Source organism: Bos indicus x Bos taurus, chromosome 27, assembly GCF_003369695.1.
Source record: "Bos indicus x Bos taurus breed Angus x Brahman F1 hybrid chromosome 27, Bos_hybrid_MaternalHap_v2.0, whole genome shotgun sequence".
NCBI lineage: Eukaryota > Metazoa > Chordata > Mammalia > Artiodactyla > Bovidae > Bos > Bos indicus x Bos taurus.
In genome coordinates, this window is record NC_040102.1 from 5,579,045 (window position 1) to 5,604,255 (window position 25,211).

General features: G+C 43.3%; 1 protein-coding gene across 8 annotated transcripts in view; it reads left to right on the plus strand.

Annotated features, from left to right (window-relative positions):
• The window catches only part of MCPH1 (microcephalin 1), a 231,750-nt gene that overhangs the window by 68,949 nt on the left and 137,590 nt on the right, over nt 1-25,211 (plus strand). For all 8 annotated transcript variants that reach the window (XM_027530112.1, XM_027530116.1, XM_027530118.1 and 5 more), the window contains one exon: nt 1,571-1,733. In XM_027530112.1, coding sequence (XP_027385913.1) covers nt 1,571-1,733 — 163 coding nt within the window. The remainder of the gene's footprint in view (nt 1-1,570; nt 1,734-25,211) is intronic.

A 25,211-nucleotide genomic window follows, 5' to 3' on the forward strand; every position in this document is an offset into this window, starting at 1 on the left:
TCCAAGACTCTGGGTGGCGGGATCCTGTCCCACCTGTGGCATGAAGTTAAAAGGTCGTTCAAAACCCACATGTTATCTAGTGGAAAAGGAACACGCTCACAAGTTCTGTTTATGTCTTGTGAAATACATTGGTCATCCTAAATAGTTTAGTACAGAAACGAATAATTGAATATTGGTCTAACATTTTTAAAAGTCTGTATTTTTGCCCAAATTTAAAAAACAAAAAAAACACTGATAGCCATTTTCTCAATCGAAGGTTTGAAAATCAAACTCTTCATTTAGCCCATTTTGAATCTCTTTTTGATTCATTCCTGCCCCACAAATACTTGTTGTCAGAAGTTAAGAACAAGACTTATATGTTCTAAGGTTATATTGATTAGCCGTGTTTTGCAAAGATTCTTGTTATTGATTAGCACATCCAGTGAAGAGCTAGAAGCTCCCAGACTTGGAATGACAAAATCATAGATATGCAGAAACAGGTTTCTAGAGAGCATCTGGCTTAGAGGTTTTCACTTCTTTTTGCTATTGTTTTATTTGCATTTTGTACCCCTCCCCCAATTTAAATATTTTCAGCAACTCCAATAAGCACATATCCTCTGGTTAAAGTGATGTGTCCGGTCCTGACTCATCCATCTGCTATACCCTGGGGATCCCTGGAAAATTCTCACCAGGATAGAGGTCAGGCCTTGTATTTCACAAGTGAAGAAATAGGTCTTGTGATCGGCAAAGCCCAGATCATCATAACTGAGAAATGCCATAATATAAGCAGGAGATAGTTGGAGACGATGTGCGTAATCATGCACAAAACTACCTCCTTCCTTTTGGAATGTATTTTTTGGAGACGAGAAGTTTCTTAACTCACTGTGCACGTCATGGTGTGGCTCAGAAAGCCTACATGGTGTTCATGTTTTGGCAGGGATTTCCCAAAGCTGCTGGCAGAGAGGGGGAAAAGCAACATGTCAGAGTTAAAGGCATGATAGGAAGGTGATTGTAAAAGGAAGAAAGGGAATATGAAGAGTGATTTGGAAAGTTAGGGAAGAGAAATATTTAAAGAGAAAAAAGGGTACTTAAGGCATTAATGGAATGACAAATCAGAAGATAAACAGTGATGAGCTTTGTGAAATTTGCCCTGAAGTTTTAATAAACAGGACCTATAAAATTATATGTTTGACTCTTGATAAATGTTTCATTTTTAAAATAAAATAAGTGAGGATCTTGGTTCTGACAGTGCAAAAACTAGGTCCGACAGGACTCAAAAGTACACACAACCGGGTCTGGGTGTGGAGGAGGCCTGGTGCAGGGAACTGGCAGGCCCTGCCGAGCACCTGGGGAAACCGTGTTTAGCTTTGGGGCCGCTGTTTCTTAGCCACTAAAACAGACAGTTGGAGTTGAGATCTGAAATTTATTTCCCCCAGATTTCAAGTTATGGATTGCAGGGAAACAAGCAGCAAAGAAGAAGTCAGTGTACATTTTTTCCTAGTTTTTTTTACATTTTAGTTCATTGTAATCCCCTTGATGTTTATGCACAGAAAAAAACAACCGTGTGTTGATTTTTCTCCCCGCTTCACAGAAAGTACAGCGTGGTGATCCAGGTCGTGAACAGACTGAAGGGCTTCTCGCTGGCGCAGGAGGTGTGCGGCAGCACCACGCACGTGCTGGCCGGGAAGCCTCGCCGCACCCTGAGCGTGCTGCTGGGCATAGCGCGCGGCTGCTGGATCCTGTCCTTCGAGTGGGTAAGCCTCCGCACCCGCACAGTGCGCATGCGCGTCCCGGTTTCTCGCCGCGGGCTGAGTGGCCGGCTGGTCCGTGTTAGTCTTGCCCTCTCTCCTCTGATGGTCCTCGCCTCCAGCTCTGATGGTCCCCAGGAGGACGAGCAGGTAGGTTTCCAGGTAAAGAGCTCACGGCCACGAGCAGATGTAAGATTAGAGCAGACTTGGAAGGAGAACGCCCCAGTGCACGTTCTCACAGTCAAATGCTCGCTCTTCTGTGCTTGACCAAGAATTAATGTGACCTATGTTAGCGATGGTTTAAAAAGCCAAAGGAATTCCGTGATTGTTTTCACAGATGGGTCTACTTACTGAGAGACATGTTCGTTTAATCCCGTTTGGATATGTTATTATCTATGCATGTCTGTCTATAACATTACTTGCCCTTATTTCTGTGTATTAAATGCAGAGTTTGGGGGGTTTTTTTTAAGTCATTTTTTTCCCCATTATTCTTGAAGTTGAAATTGTTTCTTACTCTTTCTATTTTTACTTTGACCCACAACCCGTGGTCACTCCAAAGCATTACTGTCTGATGAGGGTAGCATCGTTTGTTACTTGCGTCAATATTTCACATCTGCTAAGTACCCAGCCTCCCTTCTCCTCCCCCAAGCATGTGTTATACTGCTGTTGTTGTTTAGTCACTAAGTCCTGCCAATTCTTTTGTGACCTCGTGGACTGTAGCCTGCCAGGCTTCTCTATCCATGGAACTTCCCAGGCAAGAATACCAGAGTGGGTTGCTGTTTTCTTCTCCAGGAGATCTTTCCAACCCAGGGATCAAACCTGCGTCTCCTACATTGCAGGCAGATTCTTTGCCACTGAGCCACCTGGGAATGCTCTGTTAATTTAAGCCGGTAGAATTATAATATGCAAATAAACAGCAGATATATTTCCAACTTCAGCTCTGGTCTTTTTCCCTTGTTATGATTTAACCTGCATCTCTCTCTGGTGTGTGAGGTTTAAGATATTAGTGGTTGGAGTCATGAAGTGGAAAAGGCTGGAATTCCCCCCACAAAGTCCTGTTTGTCTAGGCAACAATTAGGAATTGCCTTACTTAATTATATACAAGTACTGGTCCACATTTCTTTGTATGCAATGTCATTAATAGCTCCAGCCTCTGTGAATGAATATCCTGTTTGCTTTCTCTCCAATTCACAGTGTCTCTGTTTATCAGTCACCTCTTCCTTCCCTCATGTCTCAGAGGAAGACATTATCTTTTATGAGGCCAGGCAGCTGTGCTCTGTTCTATACCAGCTTGTCCTCCTGGAACGCAGAGCCAGCGGAGGGCGCGGGCATGAGGGCTCGCCCTCCCCGCTGCCAGGCACGGGGAGCCCTGCCTGGGTGCCCCCATTTCTGCCCCAAATCCTGCCAGGGTTCCACCACTAATCACATGTAGAAACGGAGCCAGGTGTGCATTTAACATCAGGCCACTGTGTGTGAAATTAACCTCTCTCTGTGGGATTAACTGCTATCCATGAGCAAGGCGGGAAGTGAAACATGTTATCTGATAAACTTCCTGTGCTCAGACAGGACTGCCTGCCTGGACCTTCCTGCCCAAGGGGAGGAGCCTTGCCCACGGTGACTTAGTGAGCAGACTAAGTGTAAGTGCAATAATAAGCCAAGAAAAGGAAATAAAAGGCATTTAGGTTATAGAGGGGAAAAGAGGGAGCCATCTCTGTTCTCAGACTACATGAGAGTCTGTGTGGACAACTGCAACAAATCCACCAGAAAGCTCTCAGGATTAATAAGTGAGTTCAGCAAATTGTTGGCAAACAAGGATTCTGTAGTACAAGGTCAATACTAAGATGGTGGTGGTGTTTAGTTGCTCACTTGTGTCTGATTCTTTGTGACTCCCTGGACTGTGGCCAGGCTCCTCTGTCCATGAGATTCTTCAGGCAAAGATGCTAGAATAGGTTGTCATTTTCTCCTCCAGGGTATCTTTCCAACCCTGGGATCGAACCCAGGTCTCCTGCATTGGCAGGAAGATTCTTTACCTCTGAGCCACGGGGGAAGCCCCAACATTGACATACTTAAGTTTAATAAATGTAACAGAAAGGGATGTGCAGACTCTGTGGCCTGGAAGATTGGAAACATCAGAGACGTATCGGGCCCAAGGACTGGAAGACTCAGTGTGGTTCAAAGGCCCTCTCCCCTAAAGTACTCTGCAGACTTAATATGTTCCTGCTCACACTCACAGACTTCACTGACGACACACAGGCTGACTCTCAGATGTGTATGTGGGAAGCAGGGGACAGCACAGCTGGGACAGTTTAGAAAGCAAAGCACAGAACTGGAGGCACATGCCCGCAGGGTCCGTGGTACTGTGTTCATGTCCTTTGGCCGTGTTAAATTACTACAAATTTAGAGGCTAACCGCCCGCCTCCCCCCACACCTGACCTGTCTTCTCACAGCCTCCGAGGTCAGCAGTCTGCACAGGCTTCCTGGACTCACGGCCAGGTGTTGTGGGGCTCTGTCCCTGCCAGAGGCTCTGAGAGAACTCCTGCTTCCTGCCCTCTTCATTTTCTGTGGGCCGCCCACGGCCCGTGGCTCACAGCCCCTTCCAGCCGTGATGTCACCAGCCTCTGCTTCCCTGGTCATGTCTCTGACTTCCTGCCTCCATCATTCATTCATTGGGACCCTTGTGGTCTCTCGAGCCCCCCAGATAATCCAGAGCACCTCCCATCTCGAGGTCATTACTGTCACTGCACCTGTAAAGCACCTGTCTCCGCGGCAGGTCACAAACCCCTGGGACTCCTCCACGGATAGCTGCAGGGCCCTTCTGCCTGGTCTCACGATAATGCCGATGCGTTATTTCCACAAGGGCTGCATAACACTACTGTATCTCTGGCTGATGACTTTGATTTGAATTCTATAAGGGCAGGCTTTCCAAAAGTTTAGAAAGACCCAGAAGGAGGAAGGCCATGTGAGATGCGGAGCCTGGTGTGATGCATCTGCGTGCTGAGGAGCCCAAGACTTGAGGGAGCTCCAGGAGGAGGGTGCCTGGGCCAGGTTCTCCCTCAAAGGTCTCCCTCCCTCCCCTCTGGAAGGGATCCTGTCTACACCTGCATGTGGGACTTTTAATCTTTCAGAACAGGGTTTGGTCATTGTAAGCAAGGAGACAGACTGGTCAAAAATAGAGCTCACTGAGAAAAAACTAAAGAGTTGCTCACAGAAAGACTAGAGTCGGTCACCCTGGGCCTCCAGCCATCCCCAAACTGTGCGTGTTCTTCCTGACGCAGAGCTCACCCACGGTGCTGGCCCAGAGCAAGGCTGAGCCACAGGGGAGGGTCGGCTGTGGACCCCCAAGACTCGAGCAAAGGCAGGGCTGGGGCGGGGCTGTGTTACTGCTGAAGCCAGGAGTCTGCCTCAGTCAGGGTTTTAACACTAGCAAGACAGTGCAGGACAGCATTCGATTAACATTTTAAGCAGCACATTTTACCTGCCAGTATGATGATTTCACGGCTTCCCTGGTGGCTCAGATGGTAAAGAATCTGCTTGGAATGTGGGAGGCCTCGGTTCGATCCCTGGGTTGGGAAGGACCCCTGGAGGAGGGTATGGCAACCTACTCCAGTATTCTTGCCTGGAGAATCCCACAGACGAGGAACCTGGTGGGCTACAGTCCATAGGGTCGCAAAGAGTCGGACATGACTGAGTGACTAAGCACAGCACACATAATGATTTCAAACAGTGGTAAAGCAGTTTCTTAGAAATTTAATAGAATTTTGCCCTTATTAAGCCACTAATTAAGCCACCAGTTCTTCTGGAAGATAGGACTTCTGACAGGTTTATGTATTGCACTTGTCTAGTATCTCATACATCCAATGCCTTCTACTAAGAAGACTGGAGTACACAGGTAGCTGTTCAGAGGGAGAGGATGGAGTGAAAATGACTTCACTGAAAATGCAGTTTCATTGTACGTCTGTACACACACATAAATCCATATGTGCTTGCTCTGTGTGGCGGTTCCCATCAGTTTCCCCTAAAGAATAATAAGTACAGGCCAGTGAAATGGTGAGCTACCCTGCTGCCCCCACGTTGGAGAGTTTAAAGTTAATCATCCCCAGAAAAAATGGTACATCATGTGAATTGCCAGTCTGGATGAAGCACAAGTTGCCATCAGGATTGCCGGGAGAAATATCAACAACCTCAGATATGCAGATGACACCACCCTTATGACAGAAAGAGAAGAAGAACTAAAGAGCCTCTTGATGAAAGTGAAAGAGGAGAGTGAAAAAGGAGGCTTGAATCTCAGCATTCAAAAAACTAAGATCATGGCATCCGGTCCCATCACTTCATGGCAAAGAGATGTGGAAACAATGGAAACAGAGACAGACTTTTATTTTCTTAAGCTCCAAAATCACTGAGGATGGTGACTGCAGCCATGAAATTAAAAGATGCTTGCTCCTTGGAACAAAAGCTATGACAAACCTAGGGCGCATATTAAAAAACAGAGACATCATTTTGCTGACAAAGATCTGTCTAGTTAAAGCTGTGGTTTTTCATGTACAGATGTGAGAGTTGGACCCTAAATAAGGCTGAGCACTGAAGAATTGATGCTTTTGAACTGTGGTGTTCAAGAAGACTCTTGAGAGTCCCTTGGACTTCAAGGAGATCCAGCCAGTCCATCCTAAAGGAAATCAGTCCTGAATATTCATTGGAAGGACTGATGTTGAAGCTGAAGCTCCAGTACTTTGGCCACTTCATGCAAAGAGTTGACTCATTGGAAAAGACCCTGATGCTGGGAAAGACTGAGGACAGGAGGAGAAGGGGGCAACAGTGGACAAGATCTGAGGCATCATTGACTCAAGAGACGTGAGTTTGAGCAAGCTCCAGGAGATAGTGAAGGACAGGTAAGCCTGGTATGCTGCCGTCCATGTGGTCACAGAGTCAGACGTGACTTAGTGAGGAACAACAACAAGGGAAAATGAGACAGAGGCTGCTGAGCCGCCCGGGTGCTGGGAACCTTTTCCACCAGGCAGCCTTAGGGAAGATGTCCCATCTCCCTGAGCTGCGGCTCCTCCTTTGTAAGACACACCCAGTGACAGGATGTCCTTCATAGGATCGCGTGAAAGCTAAGAGTTAAAGATGTGTGGTGCTCCTTGCAGCAACTGAAAAAAGTAGGGATTTAACACGTTAGCCTTACAACAGAAATAACTTAGTAACCTCCTGCAAGAACTGTAAAAATCAACTGCTACATCCTGTCCCCACAGCCTTGTATAGGGAAAGAGTACATTAACCCTAAAATTGACCAAAGGCACTTGCTCTGGACAAGCGAGCACTTGGTCGAGGACCAAGTGAGGGAGGCTGGAAATGGGAATGGTCTGGGTGGGCAGTGGAGGCGGTGAGGGGGCGCGTCTGCCTCCATCCTTACAGGGACCCAAGAGTAGCATCTTTCCTGATCCAGAGGCCGACCAGAGGATTTCAGTGTGCCTGAGAGCCCACTTCACCTGAAGGCACGGTGGTGCTGATCTTCTCCAAAACCTTCAGAGTACTGTTCCTCCGAGCAGTTGCTCTCAGGTTCCAAAGATAGTTTTGGAATTCGTGTCTATGCAAACAGCTTCCCAATGATGCACAAACCCTCCCTATTCGTGGAAAACACCACCCCCTGGGAAACCGAAAAGCACAGGATACACTGCGGCTTAAAGAAAAATGCCTGGTCATGTAATTGTGATGACTCAGAGGCTTCCTCTAGTGGTCGAGGGGGGAGGTTGTGACGTGTTCACTGATGCTTATAGATGAAGGCCTTGAAAAATACCGTAGACATGAACTGAACCCCTTTCCCTGTACAACTCAACTCCATCTTAAATAAGACAGACATGCTCCCTGATTCTTGAATGGCTTCCTTTGATTTTCTAAAAAAATTGAAGCAAACAAACGTGGTAAATTGTTCTGAGAGACAGAAGTCGCCCCTGCTGTTTACAGAGCCACACAGGGTAGTTTCTAACGCTTAATGCACAGCACAACTGTCAGTGACTTGTTCGTGACTCTGGACAGGAGCTTCGCAGGTGGCGGCTTCTGTTCAGGTCGGTGCTAGAAGAATCCACACGCTTACTGAAGGATCTCATATCTTTGTGTAAAAGGAACGACTCTCTCCCTGTGGTCTGCCTCCGTTCTGCTTGTCCCCAATGCAATTTGGGGGATTCTTAAAATATTCCTTTTGGCGAGCGCGATCAACTTGCCTCCAAGAAAAACATCACTGGGAATGTTTTTATTTCAGGGTTTGTGTGGTATTCTCTGGAAATTTTTTGTAAAGGAGAATTCTAACAGCTCTTTAAAATTAGATGGTTGTATGTGGCCTGGTTTATCATATCCAAAAAATTATGGTGATTTTATAACACAATTCAGTTTGGACTTTTACTTAATCTTTTGTGTGTGTGTGTATGAGAAAACCATGTTGGCAGCTTCAGCTTGTTTACAGCAGTTCCTACTTCCACTGTTCACTCTGCTGTTTTCAGCAAAGCAAGTAACTTTTTTCCTGCTTCATGGTGGAGTTGTCTGTCAGAAACATAGAAATGTAGGCCTGTGTCCTGTTCAAGAGGGACAGGAAGTAACACAAAAGAAAAAGAGAGAAATTGGTTTTACCGGAGTGTCCCTTTACACTAATTTGCTATATTTTGTTTAAGTGTGGGGCTCCTTGAATTCTCTAGAAAAAGCGTATTTCACGTATTTGGTGTCTGCCTCACTCTTCCTGGCGTTACCTGAATTCCACCCCACCTGCGTGCCCTCTGTCCCAGGAGAAGGGGACCCGCGACTTCTTCTCCCCTCTGCTTCCAGTACACGCTGCTCTGTTCCCCTTTCAGACACACACAGGAGTGACTCAGCCTCTGTGTTCAGGTTAGAAAGTGTTGATTCTGACTGCTTTTGAGTAAAGCTTGATGGGGACTCTTAAAGCTAACTCTCTTATAGCAAATTCAGGGCTTAGAAGCTTAATCAGTCTTGCAGCCAAATTTCAAGGCACTGTAACTCTTAACAGAAGAGTAGAGAAGCACTTCATAGTCAAGGGTGTCACAAATCAAAACATGATGTCCTGACAGGTCAGTTGTCTTGAAATACGGTGATTCCGTTTGGGCTTTTCCACACTGACCTCAGTAGGCGGTGCATCTGAGAGATGTACGTTATTAGGGTGAGCGCAGGGTCAACTGTCTGAAGAAGAATGAAACGTAGTCCCTGCAGCCCGAGCCTGTCCTGTCGCTTGGAAGAATGCTTAGTCACCCTTCTGAGATAACAGCCAGTGCTGAAACCAGACTGGAATCCGGCCTTTTCCCTGGTACATCCCTGCCCTCCTGAGACTGCTCAGGAGGAATCCATCCTGAAACTGTCTTCTCTGCTTTCTTTATAAACCTGAAGTGAGTGGATTAACCCTGAATCATTTTTAGACAGAATGTACTTTATGCAGTGTGCCTGTGGCCAGGGATTCTGAGCTGTTTTCCTGCATTCTTTAGCAAACATTTATTGGCCGTAAGGCGCTAATGATGTGAGAGCTCCACCTCGGGTCTTCAGATCTTCCTTGATTTGATTCCAAAGCCATTTTGACTGTGCCAGAGATTATATTTTGATGAAGTACTTACATTTTAAAAAGCATTTTCACATCCTGTGTCTCCTGGACCCCGTGAGATAATAAACACTGTTGTGTTTAGTGGTGAAGACACTAGGAAAAGTAGCCCTTCTGACTTGGATATCAGGATTGACTTTTTGAAACAGTGTTGATAAAGATGCTACCCTAAGGCACTGGGTAGAAGCAGTCATCTCAAAGCACACCTACTCTGACATTTTTTCTTGTTAAAATAATGGGTTCTGTTTGAGGACTGACACAGAGCCTGCCTCCCTGCTCCTTTCCCTTGTGGTTCCTGAAAAGTGCCCGACCCCTCTCTGGGGCCCCGGGAAGTGGCGGCCTGCAGGACTCCGGCACCCCATCCACCATCCTCTCGGCCCACCAGGTGTGCCCATCCCACGCTGGAGGAGCGGGCTTGCCCGCAGCCTCACCACTGCGGACAGATTGAAAGGGGACCTATCAGCTCATTGTTGTTCAGTCACTAAGCTGTGTCCACCTCTTTGCAACCCCGTGGACTGCAGCACCCCAGGCTTCCCTGTCCTTCACCAACTCCCAAGGTTTCCTCAAACTCACGTCCAGTGATTCAGTGATGCCATCCAACCATCTCATCCTCTGTTGCCCCTTTCTCCTCCTGCCTTCAGTCTTTCTCAGCATCAGGGTCTTTTGCACTGAGTCAGTTCTTCATATCTGGTGGCCAAAGTATTAGGAGGGAGGGGGATACTAGATAAAGATTCTGTATGTAAAAGCAGAGGTCTCTGTATTCGGCAAGCAGTGTGACTGCATAAGGCTACACCTGAGAAAGACCCAGCGACCCCATCCTGTTTAGTGCCCATCCGTTTCAAAACACGGCCTTCAGGGCTCTCACTGTTTCTATTTTATTTTGCTTAACTTGGGGCAGCCAAGCAGAAGTGCTAGTTCTTAACTTTCCCGAACCTCACATTATCTCTTCATTGCTTTATGCTTGAGAATTCTAGGATCTCCACTTAGTCCCCATGGAACTGAATCACAAATTCAAAGCTCAGTTTCAGAAAAAGCTTCAGTTATACCTAAAGTTACATCTTCATTATTTAACCTTTGCAACTTCCCATTGAATCCCTAGACTCCTCTGTGTCTCTGGTGTCCCAAGGAAGCAGTGCTCTCCTTCAGCAACAGCACAAAAGTTTTACCCTGAGGTTTTCATCAGAAAATGCAGCTGTGATTTCATTCTCTGGGACTTTTCGAAAATGAGATTCAGCCCTCCGTCATCACAACGTCTGTCAGTGACCTTGGGAACTCTGTGAACTGCCATACTGTAATGTTTCTGAGCTCTAACCTGAGTCACCATAGATTGCCACAGAGCATCCTTATTGTTCGGTCACTATGTTGGACTCTTTGAGACGCTGTGGACTGCAGCACGCTGGGCTTCCGTGTCCCTCACCGTCTCTCGGACATAGAACTGGGCAGAGCATCAGACTTAACCTCTCTTCATCTCTGCACGAGTCCCCTCTGTGAATTGGGCTTTTTGACATTTTGGGAATAGTGGCATTTTGAAGAGAGCTGATGGAAGAAGTACTGGAGTTTTAAAAACCATTGTAATGTCTTTCAAAACAAAATTGACAACACTTTGCTACCTGACGCTTACTATGTGTGATCCACATGATGAGTTTCTCCTAAAATTCATTGCCCTGGAAGGTTCCCTACAGAAAACCTTCTCAGCTCTTCTTTACCAGAGAATAAGACATACGTAAAAGTGATTTTGCAGCTGAACTAGCAGCTTGCCTTAGATGGCATGATAGATCTACATCTTAGTTCTTTTGAATTGATCTGTATTCTTTTGCAAAAACAGATAATGCTGTGCTTGAATATTAAATTTGCATAACCTGATAATCTATCAAGCACTGGTCGTTCTCAGGGCGTTCACAGACCTGAGACACACAAACGTAGTCATGGGCTCTCGTGAAGTGGGGCAGGAGGAGATGCTTCTGTCTTCACGAGGTCCTTCCTGCCTTCCTCACGGGCTGCCTGCTACGTGCCGTATCACACAGCCTCTGAGAGGCCTTCAGTGACTAGAGAAGCACATCTCCACCGATTTTGTTGCCTATAGGTAGTTTATCTTGGTTTCATTGTTGTTGTTCAGTCGCTCTGTTGTGTCCAACTCTTTGTGACCCCCTGGACTGTAGCACGCCAGGCTTCCCTGTCCGTCACCTTCTCCCGGAGTTTGCTCAGACTCATATCCATTGAGTCAGTGATGCCATCCAACCATCTCATCCTCTGTTGCCTCCTTCTCCTCCTGCCCTCAGTCTTTCCCAGCATCAGGGTCTTTTCCAGTTCAAAAGCACCAATTCTTCGGTGCTCAGCCTTTATCCAGCTCTCACATCCGTACATGACTACTGGAAAAGCCACAGCTTTGATTATAGGGACCTTTGTTGGCAGAGTGATGACTCTGCTTTTTAACATGCCATCTAGGTTTGTCATAGTGTGTCTTCCAAGGAGCAGCCATGTGTTGCTCATTTGGTTTCACTGGGTGATAACAAAATAAGAGAGACTAATACATAAGTGTTAATTTATGCACAGGACTTTTTTCCTTTTGTTGTTGTTGTCATAAGTTGTGTCTGACTTTTTGCAACCCCATGGACTGTAGCATGCCAGGCCTCCCTGTCCCTCACTTTCTCCCAGAGTTCACCCAAGTTCATGTCCATTGAGTCGGTGATGCCATCCAACCATCTCATCCTCTGCTGCCCTCCTCTCCTTTTGCCTTCAATCCATGGATGCCTTCTTGAAATAAAACATTTCTGTTAAACTGTGAGCAGTATTTTTGGTAGTAAATCCCATGAGAGAGTTTTGGCCATACCCTCCTTGGCACAAGAGTCTAGGACCAGGCCAGGGCTGTTTCAGGTGGACAGCAGCGCCTGTGTGGCAGACACCGGGGGTTTAGTGACCACAAGCTCTTGAGGACAGAGGCTGTGCCTGTCTTGTCTCACGTGGCCCAGGACTCGGGCTGGGGCGTGAGGCACAGCACTTTGTAGCAGAATGAATGAGTGAGCAGATGGGGTGACTAAACATACTGTTATTTCTTTTAAAAGTCTTGGAATTTCTTGAAGCCTCTGAGCTAAAAATGTCATTTAAAAAGATTGTGCATCATTATAAATTACAGAAGTGCCCATGTAGTTCGTGTGTTTCTTGTTAAGATTCATGAAAATAAGATGACCTGATGCTTATTTAAGGAAAACCATCTTATAACTCAAATTCACAGAAGGAACAAAAAACAGTGATTGCTCTTAGTAGCCATAATATTTGGTTTATTATCAGAGATGGTAATAATAATTTCTGCTTTGTTTTCATACAGTGATGTTTCTGCTGTTTATTTTAGTTACATTGGAATGTGTTATATTTATTTCTTTATTTTCGTTTTGATAAGAAAAGTAGAGCTTGTGTTTTTTATAAAGATGTTTGGACTTCACATTTAAGTACCCTGGTGAAATTCCGGGTCACCAGGCTCTCTACTGAGCAATATGTAAAAAGTGGCTCATTGTGAGCAGTTAAGCTTTGAAATCCAAGAATAACCCGTTTTCATTTTCGCAGCCTGGAAAAGATTGGGTAAAATATAAGCAGAATAAATCTTAACTTCAGTGCCTGCATGTGATATAGCCAAACATTTTCGTAAGAACGTTCAAGTACATATCAACATGTAGCTTCTGTTTTCCTCTTCACATCTGGTATTTAGTCTCTGTCAAGTTAATATCTCTTACAAAAGGGAGAAGAATTCTTAGCTACTTATTTTTAGCACTTTATTGCTTGTTTTTTTGTTTTGGTTAAATAGGTTGTGTTAAGTTTTGGGTTTCCTGCCATGCCCCCACCCCCTTTTTTGAGACATCTGAAGCCATGCTTTTCAAACCTTAAACACCTGTGAATCACTTGAGGCTCTTATTAAAGTGCAGATTCTGACTCCGTGGGTCTGGGTCTCGGGTTCTTCATTTGCCCCAACATGATGTTTTGGCTACTGGTCTCAGGACCACACAGGGGAGAGCTGGTGCCCAGTGGGCGTGTCTGAGAATGTGTATGATGTTGGTCACACAGAAAAGTGAAGGTGTGGGGCTGCCTTGCTGGGAGACCTGCGTATGCTCAGCTTGTCAGTGTTGTGGTTCAGAGTCATGTCCGACTCTTTGTGACCCCATGGACTCTAGCACGCCAGGCTTCCCAGTCCTTCACCATCTCCTGGAGTTTGTTCAAACTCATGTCCATTGAGTTGGTGATGCCATCCAGCCATCTCACCTGTGTCATCCCCTTCTCCTCCTGCCTTCAATCTTTCCCATCATGGTTATTGGAAGTTATACTATTGATAGTCTCAATGTTTCAAAGTGGAAACTGAGACTTGAGCATTTCTAATAGATTGCTCACGGTCACAGTGCTTGCAAATGGTGAATGTGAGGTTTGAATTCAGCTTTTCCTCCATCCATAGGCCATGGACTTTCTGGCATCTAATTCCAGAGGTAGCCTAGAGGATATTTTGATTTTTTGCTTCCTTAAACTTTGATATTCTTTCTGTGACTGCACACCACCTCTTTGTGTTTTGAAAAGATTAATGGGTAAGAGTGACTTTTGTTCCCAGCCTTCCCGTTCCCCAGCTGCATGACAAGTAAGGCAGGCCATGTCCAGAGAACACTCGGTACTCATTTACTGTTATTAAACAAGCTTGTTTTTTTGACACCTGTTGCTAGTCTCCCTTCAAATCTTGAAACCTTGAAGCCAAATGAAAGAAGCCAGAAGATCACATATTGAAAGATTCCTTTCGTATGATGGACCTGAAAGGGGAAGGTCCTTAGACAGAAGGCTGATTAGCAGTTAACCAGGCTGGAAGAGAGAAGAGGATGAGGAGTAATCACTTAATGGGTACGGGGTGTATCCCTGGCCTGACCCAGAAGTTTCAAAACTAGAAAGAGGTGGTGATTGCACAACAATGAACTAAATGCCACTGGGCCGGACACTTTAAAATGGTTACTTGTGTATTATGTGAATTTCACCTCAATTTTAAAATCCCGTGGAAAGTTGCCTCACCAAGGCAGACTACTGGACAGGCTTGCTTTTTTTTAAGTGACTTGATGGCATTATAGAAAACATTTCTTGGTGTTCTGAGATGTGTTGGAAATACTTACTTTGGAGCAAACATCGTTGCCTTGAAACTTAGCCAGTTCAAGTTGGTCTTTCTGGGAGACCAGACCTCCTCTGTTTTCTGGCTCTAAAGTGTTCAGGACTTAAGCATCCTATTACATGGTTATTACAAGTTACACTGTTGATAGCCGCAATTTTTTATCCTGAAGCTTAATCTAGAAACAACTTTATTGCCACAGCACTTTCATTAACTACATGTGTATTTTTGTAATCTATAATAATATATTTTCATATGATAAAAAGGTTAACTAACTTGCCTCTTGTCACAGACCTGTAAAGAGATGGGCATTGGTTTAATCCACTTGCCTGGGTTCTGTGTTAAACGGTACATGATAACTGTCTCTTTGTGGGAAAAAGCATAAATATCATTATTCTTTCTAGAAAAAGGCAAAGCAATGGACCCAGTAGCAAATTCTCTTAAGGTTTTATTGTTTGAGGAAAATCAATTACTCTTATAACCGAGGTAAAGAATCTATGAGATCTGATGAGTAAAATATAATTTTATTTTTATAGTTCTGTTATTAGCTTAAAATTTTAAAAATTAGCAGTGACCAGTTTTGTTACTCTTGGATAAGAAAGAAGAAATTTGCAAACGCTGAATATATGTTTCTGTGTCTCCACGGACTCTTACAACAAAGGGTTGTATGTGTTTTGTTTTTAACCCCAATTGATGTGGGGAAGGATTGTTGTTGTTTTCCAGTTGCTCAGTCATGTCCAACTCTTTGCGACCCCATGGACTGCAGCACGCCAGTCTTCCCTATCCTTCACTATCTCCCAGAGTTTGCTCAAACTCATGTCCATTGAATCGATGATGCCATCCAACCATCTCATCCTCTGTTGTCCCCTTCTCCTGCCTTCAGTGTCTCCCAGCATCAAGGTCTTTTCCAGTGAGTCGGCTCTTGGCATCAGGTGGCCAAAGTGTTGGAGCTTCAGCTTCAGCATCAGTCCTTCCAATGAATATTCAGGGCTGATTTCCTTTAGGAGGGACTGGTTGGATCTCCTTGCAGTCCAAGAGACTCTCAAGAGTCTTCACCAACACCACAGTTTGAAAGCATCAATTCTTCCACATTCAACCCTCTTTAGGGTCCAACTCTCACATCGGTGCATGACTACTGGAGATGGAAGGGCAGAAAGTTTAATTTTATTTAATTATTTAATTTAATTATTTCTTTTCAATAATTAAAGGAGAAAATACATATACTTTCAACCTGTTTGAAATCAACTAGATTCCCTTGGATTAAATCTGTGGCACAAGTTTCTAAACCATCAGATTTGAATTTTAATTACTTAATTGGCATTTTATACAATATGAAGTTCTTTGTATTCAAAGAGTATTGTTGACTTTTCCCATAGAGCAGACACCCCCGTTTTTTCCCCTTGGCTGCTATGTTCACACTCTGTTCTTAGTCCCAAAATGCAGTTGAGTTTAACAGTTGTGTATGGTAGGTGGTATGGTCTGGAGACAAGTCCAAAAACAATGATTGATTAGCCTGGCTATTTAGAAACTAGGAATAAACAATATTACAATTACACTAAGACATTGTGAATGTTAATAAATGGTTTCAAGCCAATTAGTAATGCTCTCAAGTCAGTTACATCAGCTTCCTATTGTAGTTGTGGTTATTAACACCAGCAGTGAATCATCTGGAATCATTGAGTTTTTCATGTGCAACCTAAGATCCCTTTCACAATTTGCTTTTCTCTCATCCTGACCTTCTAAAATCTCTTATACATGGAAATAACTATTGTTTTCCCTCTTTTTTTTTTTGAGACGCAAAAAATTAAGGGTAACTTGTTTAGTGTCTTTGCTTGTTAAATACTCTGAATAAATAAATTTTTAAGACTACTGAATAAAATTTTTTAGAAAGTAAACTATTAAGAAATTAAAGTGAACATTACCCTTGTATCTCAGTGGTAAAGAATCTCCTGCCAATGCCGGAGTTGTTGTTGTTCAGTCACCAAATCATGTCCGATTCTTCGAGACCCCATGGACTGCATCACAGCAGGCTTCCCTGTCCCTCACCATCTCCCAGAGTTGGCCCAAGTTCATGTTCATTTAATTGGTGATATTATCCAACTGTCTCATCCTCTACTGCCCTTTTTTCTGCCTTCAGTCTTTCCCAGCATCAGGGTCTTTTCCAATGAGTCAGCTGTTCGCATCAGGCAGTCAGAGTATTGGAACTTCAGCATCAGTCCTTCCAATCAGCATTCACAGTTGATTTCCTTTAAGGTTGACTGGTTTGATCTCCTTGTTGTCCAGGGGACTTTGAAGAAACTTCTCCAGCACCACAGTTTGAAAACATCAATTCTTTGGTACTCTGCCTTCTTTATGGTCCAGTTCTCACATCCATACTTGATTACTAGAAAGACCTTAGCCTTGACTCTATGGACCTTTGTCAGCAAAGCGATGTCTTTGTTTTTAACACACTGTCTAGGTTTCTCATCGCTTTCCTGCCAAGAAGCAATCGTTTTCTAATGTCATGGGTGCAGTCACCATCTGCATTGATTTTAGAGCCCAAGAAGAGGAAATCTGTCACTGCTTCCACATTTTCCCCATCTTTTTGCCATGAAGTGATGAGACCGGATGCCATGATCTTACTTTTTTTAATACTAGGTTTTAAGCCAGTTTTTTCACTCTCCTCTTTCACCTACATCAAGAGGTTCTTTAGTTCTTCACTTTCTACCATTAGAGTAGCATCATCCGCATATCTGAGGTTGTTGATATTTCTCTCAGCAGTCTTGATTCTAGCTTGTAATTCATCCAGCCCAGCATTTCACATGATGTGCTCTGTGTATAAGTTAAATAAACAGGTGACAGTAAACAGCCTAGTTGTACTCCTTTCTCAATCCTGAACCAGTTGTTCCATAGAAGGTTCTAACTGTTGATTCCTTACCTGCATAAAAGTTTCTCAGGAGACGGGTCTGGTATTCTCATCTCTTAAAGAGTTTTCCACAGTTTGTCATGATCCACAGAATCAAAGACTTCAGCACAGTCAGTGAAACAGAGGTAGATGTTTTTCTAAAATACTCTTGCTTTCTCTATGATTCAGTGAGTGCTGGCAATTTGATCTCTGGTTCCTCTGCCTTTTCTAAACCCAGCTTGAACATCTTTAAGTTCTCAGTTCACGTATGCTGAAGCCTAGCATGCAGGATTTTGAGCATAACCTTTCTAGGTGAGAGATGCGTGTGACTGTCTGACGGTTAGCACATTCTTTAGTACTGCCCTTCTTGGGAATTAGGGTGATACTCGACCTTCTCTAGTCCTTTGGCCATTGCTGGGTTTACAGACTTGCTGACATATTGAGCTGCACTTGGATGTGTGTGCGTGTGCTCAGTCGTGTCTGACTCTTTTCGATCCCAGGGACCACCAGGCTCCTCTCTCCATGGAATTTCCCAGGCAAGAATACTGGAATGGGTTGCCATTTCCTACTCCAGGGGATCTTCCAGACCCAGACATCAAACCTGTGTCTCTTGTGTCTTCTGCGTTGGTGGGTGTATTCCTTACCACTGCACCACCTGAGGAGCACTTTGATAGCATTATCTTTTAGGATTTTAAATAATTCTGCCGGAATTCCGTCACCTCTGTTAGCTTTATTGTCTGCTGTGCTTCCTAAGGCCCACTTGTCTTCACACTCCAGAATGTCTGGCTCTGGGTGAGTGACCACACCATCACAGTTATCTGGGTCTTTATGATCTTTTTTGTACAGTTCTTGTGTGTATTCTTTCCATCTCTTCTTGATCTCTTCTGTTTCGTTAGATCTTTACCATTTCTGTCCTTTATTGTGCCGTTTTTGGATGAAATGTTTCTAATTTTCTTGAGGTGATCTCAAGTCTTTCTCCTTCTTTCCTCTAGTTTTTACATTGTCCACTGAAGAAGCCCTTATCTCTCCTTGCTATTCTGTGGAACTCTGCATTTAATTGGGTGTACCTTTCCCTTTCTCTGTTGCTTTTTGCTTCTCTTCTTTCTTCAGCTTTTTGTAAAACTTTCTCAGACAGCCACTTTGCCTTCTTGCTTTTCTTTTTCTTTGGGATGGTTTTGTTCACTGCCTCCTGTACAATATTATGAATCTCTGTCCATAGTTTTTCAGGCTCTCTATTACTAGATCTAATACTCTGAATCCATTGGTCACCTCTGCTGTATAATCATAGGGGATTTGATTTAAGTCGTACCTGGCTGACCTAGTGGTTTTCCCCACTTTCTTTAGTTTAAGCCTGAATTTCGCTATGAGAAGCTGATGATCTGAGCCACAATCAGCCCCAGGTTGTGTTTTTGCTGACTGTATATAGCTTCTCCATCTTTGGCTATGGAGAATGTAATCAATCTGATTTTGGTATTGAGCATCTGGTGATGTCCACGTGTAAAGTTGTCTCTCGTGTTGTTGAAAAAAGAAAAGTGAAAGTGAAGTCGCTCAGTCATGTCCAACTCTTTGTGACCCGTGGACTGTAGCCCACCAAGCTCCTCCGTCCATGGGATTCTCCAGGCAAGAATACTGGAGTGGGTTGCCATTGCCTTCTCCACGGGATCTTCCCAACCCAGGGATTGAACCCAGATCTCCCACATTGCAGGCAGACACTTTAACCTCTGAGCCACCAGGGAAGCCCCCTGTTGTTGAAAAAGTGTGTTTGCTATGACCAGTGTGTTCTCTTGACACAATTCTGTTAGCCTTTGCCCTGCTTCATTTTATACTCCAAGGCAAAACTTGCTTGTTGCTCCGGGTATCTCTTGCCTTCCTACTTCAGCACTCCCAGTCTCCTATGATGAGTAAGACATCTTTTTTTGGTGTTAGTTCTAGAAGGTCTTCTAGGTCTTCATAGAACTAATCAACTTCAGCTTCTTCGGCATCGGTGGTTGGGACGTAGACTTGAATTACTGTGATGTTTAATGTTTTGCCTTGGAAATGAACCAAGGTCATTCTGTCATTTTTGAGGTTGCACCCAAGTACTGCATTTTGGACTTTTTTATTGATTATGAGGGATACTGTATTTCTTGTAAGGGATTTTTGCCTACAGTAGTAGATATAATGGTCATCTGAATTAAATTCACCCATACCAGTCCCTTTTAGTTCACTGATTCCTGAGATGTTGATGTTACTCTTGCCATCTCCTGTTTGACCATGTCCAGTTTACCTTGATTCATGGACCTAACATTCCAGGATCCTATGCAGTACTGTTCTTTACAGGATCAGATTTTACTTTGATCACCAGACAGATCGACAGCTGAATGTCATTTCTGCTTTGGCCCAGCCACTTCATCCTTTCTGGAGCTATGAGTAGTTGTCCTCTGCTCTTCCCCAGTAGCACATTGGACACCTCCCAAACTGGAGGACTCATCTTTCAGTGTCGTATCTTTTTGCCTTTTTATACAGCTCATGGGGTTCTCATGGCAACTATACTGGATTGGTTTGCCATTCCCTCTTCCAGTGCATCACATTTTATCAGAACTCTCCACTGTCTCGGGTGGAGACATGCATCCATGTGGAGACATATGACTCATTTGTCTCAGGTGGCCGTGCAGAGCATGGCTCATAGCTTCACTGAGTTATGCAAGCCCTTTTAATCACAACAAGGCATTGAGATGCAGGGCAATGCAGGAGATTCGGATTCAGTCCCTGGGTCTGGGAAATCCCCTGGAGAAGGAAATGACAACCCACTCCAGTTTTCTTGCCTGGGAAATCCCATGGACAGAGGAGCCTGGCAGGATATAGTCTATGGGGTTGCAAAGAATCGGAATGCAACTTAGTGATTAAATAACAAAGTGAATGTTTAAGAAAAAAAAAATAGTTTAATTGGTTCTGATCCAGAAAGTGGCATTTAGTTCTTTTGATCCTTCAGAATGTTCTGTTTTATAGGGATTAGAGAGTTGAAGAACCTATAAAAGCTGTGATAATTAGAGTGAAAGAGAAGAGTGAAAAAGTTGGCTTAAAGCTCAACATTCAGAAAACGAAGATCATGGCATCTGGTCCCATCACTTCATGGGAAATAGATGGGGAAACAGTGGAAACAGTGTCAGACTTTATTTTTGGGGGCTCCAAAATCACTGCAGATGGTGATTGCAGCCATGAAATTAAAAGATACTCTTTGGAAGGAAAGTTATGACCAACCTAGACAGCATAGTCAAAAGCAGAGACGTTACTTTGCCAACAAAGGTCCATCTAGTCAAGGCTGTGGTTTTTCCAGTGGTCATGTATGGATGCAAGAGTTGGACTGTGAAGAAAGCTGAGTGCCGAAGAATTGATGCTTTTGAAGTATGGTGTTGGAGAAGACTCTTGAGAGTCCCTTGGACTGCAAGGAGATCCAACCAGTCCATCCTAAAGGAGATCAGTGCTGGGTGTTCTTTGGAAGGAATGATGCTAAAGCTGAAAGTCCAGTACTTTGGCCGCCTCATGCGAAGAGTTGACTCATTGGAAAAGACTCTGATGGTGAGAGGGATTGGAGGCAGGAGGAGAAGGGGACAACAGAGGATGAGATGGCTGGATGGCATCACTGACTCGATGGACGTGAGTTTGAGTGAACTCTGGAAGATGGTGATGGACAGGGAGGCCTGGCGTGCTGTGATTCATGGGGTCGCAAAGAGCTGAACACGACTGAGTGACTGAACTGAACTGAACTGAGTACCAAATAAGAATAGATGATTTTTTTACTTAAAAAAAAAATCTTGTGCTTTCCATAGACACATTAATTTATATTCAAGAACAATTTGGGTTTATGCTATTATAATAAACCAAATTAATCTGTCTCACAAAGTTGTCTAGGCAACTTTAATGCTTTCACTGCTCCTCTCTGCATTGTATTGGAAGTCCTAACCGGCAAGAAAAAGTATGCACATAGATTGAGAAAGAAGTAAAACTGTCTATTTACGTAAGACATGATTGTCTACATAGATGATGTGAACATGTCTACAGAAAAACTCCTACAGCTAGTAAGTTGAGTTAAGCAAGATTACAGATTACATGCTGCTGCTGCTAAGTCGCTTCAGTCGTGTCCGATTCTGTGCAACCCCATAGACGGCAGCTCACCAGGCTCCCCAGTCCCTGGGATTCTCCAGGCAAGAACACTGGAGTGGGTTGCCATTTCCTTCTCCAATGCATGAAAATGAAAAGTGAAAGTGAAGTCGCTCAGTCGTGTCCAACTCTTCGCAACCCCATGGACTGCAGCCTACCTCTGTCCATGGGATTTTCCAGGCAAGAGTACTGGAGTGGGGTGCCATTGCCTTCTCCGACAGGTTACATAGTCAATATACAAAATTTGGTTGTATTTCTGTTTACTGGCTATGAACACTGGGAATTCCAATTTTTTTAAAATGCCATTTATATTAGCAACCCCAGAAATTGAAATATTTAACTAAATCTGACAGAATATTTGCAGGATCTGTATACTGGAAACTACAAAACACTTCCGAAAAAAAAAATTTTAAAGACCTAAATAAAAGGAAATAGATACTAGGTTTTTGAATTGGGAAGCTCAATATTTTTTTAACTCATCATTTATCCTTATTTTTAAACTATAGAATCAACTCATTTCCAGTTACAAGTCCATCAAGATGTTTTTGGTCAATATACAAAATTTGGTTGTATTTCTGTTTACTAGCTATGGAATTCCAATTTTTTTTAATGCCATTTATATTAGCAACCCCATAAGTTGAAATATTGAACTAAATCTGACAGAATATTTGCAGGATCTGTATACTGGAAACTACAAAACACTTAAGAAAAAAATTTTTAAAGACCTAAATAAAAGGAAATAGATACTAGGTTTTTGAATTGGGAAGCTCAGTATTTTTTTAACTCGCCATTTCTCCTTATTTTTAAATTATAGAATCAACTCAGTTCCAGTTACAAGTCCATCAGGATGTTTTTGTAGACAGTGACGAGCTGGTTCTAGGTGCAGCGCACTTCTGTAAGAGAAGAGCTAAGTTGGAGACTTACATTACACGTTAGAGGCGTCTAGTGAAGTGACCCCATGGACTATACAGGAATCTAGGTGACTGGCAAAGAACTCTTTGTGCTCTTTTGGCAGTTCTTTCATAAGGGTAAAATTACCCCAAATGAAATGTTTTCAGAATCAAATGTAATTTATGAGGCCTCTAATAGAAATGGCACTCCCTGACATGTTATTTCCCAGCCCAGACTCTCTACTAAAATATCTTTCTGATATTTTATTTGCATATTTCTAAATAAAATGCTTTTCCTGGGTTGTTTTTTTTTTTTCTCATAGACATCATCTGTAGCCGTCCTCTATAGAAGATTAAAATACGACTGTATAGCTTTCACTATGACGTACACGTCCCCTCCCCATCTACCCAGTATGGTCTGGTTTTTGTTTGCCATGTTATATATGCATATAAATACGCACTCACTCACATCTACGTACACACAGATGACTGTGAATGCTGTTTAAGCTGAGCCATATTATATACTGTGATGCTATTTTGTTTTCAGTAATTTCTGTTTGTTTTTCTTAAGCTTATCATTGACAGTCATTAAGCTAGTCATTGACAGTCATTTTCATTACCTAGTTTTTTTTTCTATGTGCCTACCACTAACTCACTGCAAAAATTTCTAAAAGCATTTTAGTTTTTTCTCCATAATTGTCTGCACACCGGATAATTTTCCAGTCCCATCTGTTTTTCTTGGGGTTCCCACCCCTGAAGCCCTTTGTTCTTCTGCTCCCCTTGAGACTGGTTTTCCCTTGGTCTCCCAAGCAGCTGGTATCCTGGGACTTCCCATCACTGTCATCCCAGGAATTCCCTTTGGTTTGTTTTGTTTTCTGTTTTCATACTAGAGGCTTTTATCCAATGAGAAGAAAGTCAGGTTTAATAATGAGGACTAAAAACCTGATTGAAATCCTGTTTGCCTGAGTGTATAAATCTTCTGATAAAGTGGAGGTGTTTGACAGAGGGAAGTCCGTGTGTCATTATCTGTATATCGTTTTTTCCCTGAGCTGACTGGTTTCCCCGACAAATCATGGTTCTGTGCTCGTGTTTTGGGGTGAGGGCTCTGCTATAGAAGTTGTCCCTGCTTCTCACCACTGCTCCCAGAAAGTCTGTCTGATTTTAGTCTTATTCCAGAAAAGAGTGGGCAGGAGGTAGGATATTTCTCTTTCTCATTCTGTTCTACATTGCATTTTCACAGGTTGGTAGTACCACTTTCCCGGCTTTCCTGGTAATCTGTGGAAGGAATTTAATGCTGACTCCCTTTCTAGACATTTAAGCTTGAGCTTTCTTTGCTCTTCCAGGTCAGTTACCACTTATCCACCTTCTTCGCAACTTCAAAGCATCATCATGTTTTATCTGCCTTTTTCCCCATTCCTATTAGTTCCATTGTTTTAGTTGAGGCTTATGGGATGGTGAAAATAAGTTATGTTCACTTTGCTCTGTTTAATTGTAGTAGGCTTCATTTTCTTCCTTGTGTCTGATGCTCTTTTTGACCTGCATTTAATCTCAGAGCCATTGTCTGGCTTGGGTTTGCTGTAGTTACATTCCTCACCCTGTTCAAATGAGGAGGTAGATATAAAATGAGAGAAAACTGTTTGAGTTTTGCCTGGTATGGAATTAATTGCATAGTCAGTCCTACATTATGGGAAGCTCTCTGATCGTTAACTATTAATCCAATAATAGAGCAAGAAAATGGGTCCTATTTAAATTCATCAACAGGGTTCAAGTTTTATGAGTAATAGTTTTTAAAATGTTAGAAATATATTCATTTGCAGTGGATGCTGAAATAACTCGGCGCTCATTTTAAGGGCTGTGTTCATGGGATTTGGTCCTCTGTATTCATGCAGCCCATTCTTGCTTTAGATAACTTCTTGATTATTTTCATTCTTTCATGTTTATTATGAGAAATATATACCCAGTTAACCTTGTTGATTTAGTACTGACTTTTGTTTATTTATTTACTGTTTTTACGTATTTATTTGCTCTGGGTCTTAGTTGCTGCACTTATGGTCTTCAGTTTTCCTTGCGGCAAGCAGAATCTTTAGTTGCAGCATGCTAACTCTTAGTTGTGACATGTGGGATCTAGTTACCGGACCAAGGATCAAACCCAGGGAGCTTGGAGTCTTAGCCACTGGACAACCAGGGAAGTCCCTAACCTTTTATTTTTAACTAAACTTGCAGCCTTAACTGCCATCTTACAGAGTAGGTTTTCCTCCTTTTGAATACCCTATTAAGATAAAGATTTGATTCATTGGAAAAGACTCTGATGCTGGGAGGGATTGGGGGCAGGAGGAGAAGGGGACAACAGAGGATGAGATGGCTAGATGGCATCACTGACTCGATGGACGTGAGTCTGAGTGAACTCCGGGAGTTGGTGACGGACAGGGAGGCCTGGCGTGCTGTGATTCATGAGGTCGCAAAGAGTCGGACACGACTGAACAACTGAACTGAACTGAACTGAAGGTAGAGATAAATCTAGCTAATGAAAACACTAAAGCAAAAAATTTACACTCTAAAAAAAAGTACAGTCTGATTTGATGATTTCATTACAATCAGTGTTTTCTACTATCTCTGTACAGTATTCATTCCTTGGACGCCTACATAAATTAAATTTATTAATTCACTCACCAAAATGCTACTGTAGATGCCTGATGGTTTTATTTTCAAAATATTTAGAAAGGGACACATTCAGAGAACGTAAATTTTCTCCCAGAGATTGTTTAAGTCAGTTGACATTTTAATGTGGATTCCATTTGAACTCAAATTCCAAAGCCATTTTTAAGGCTGGTTCCCTGGATTCTCTCATTGCAATGTG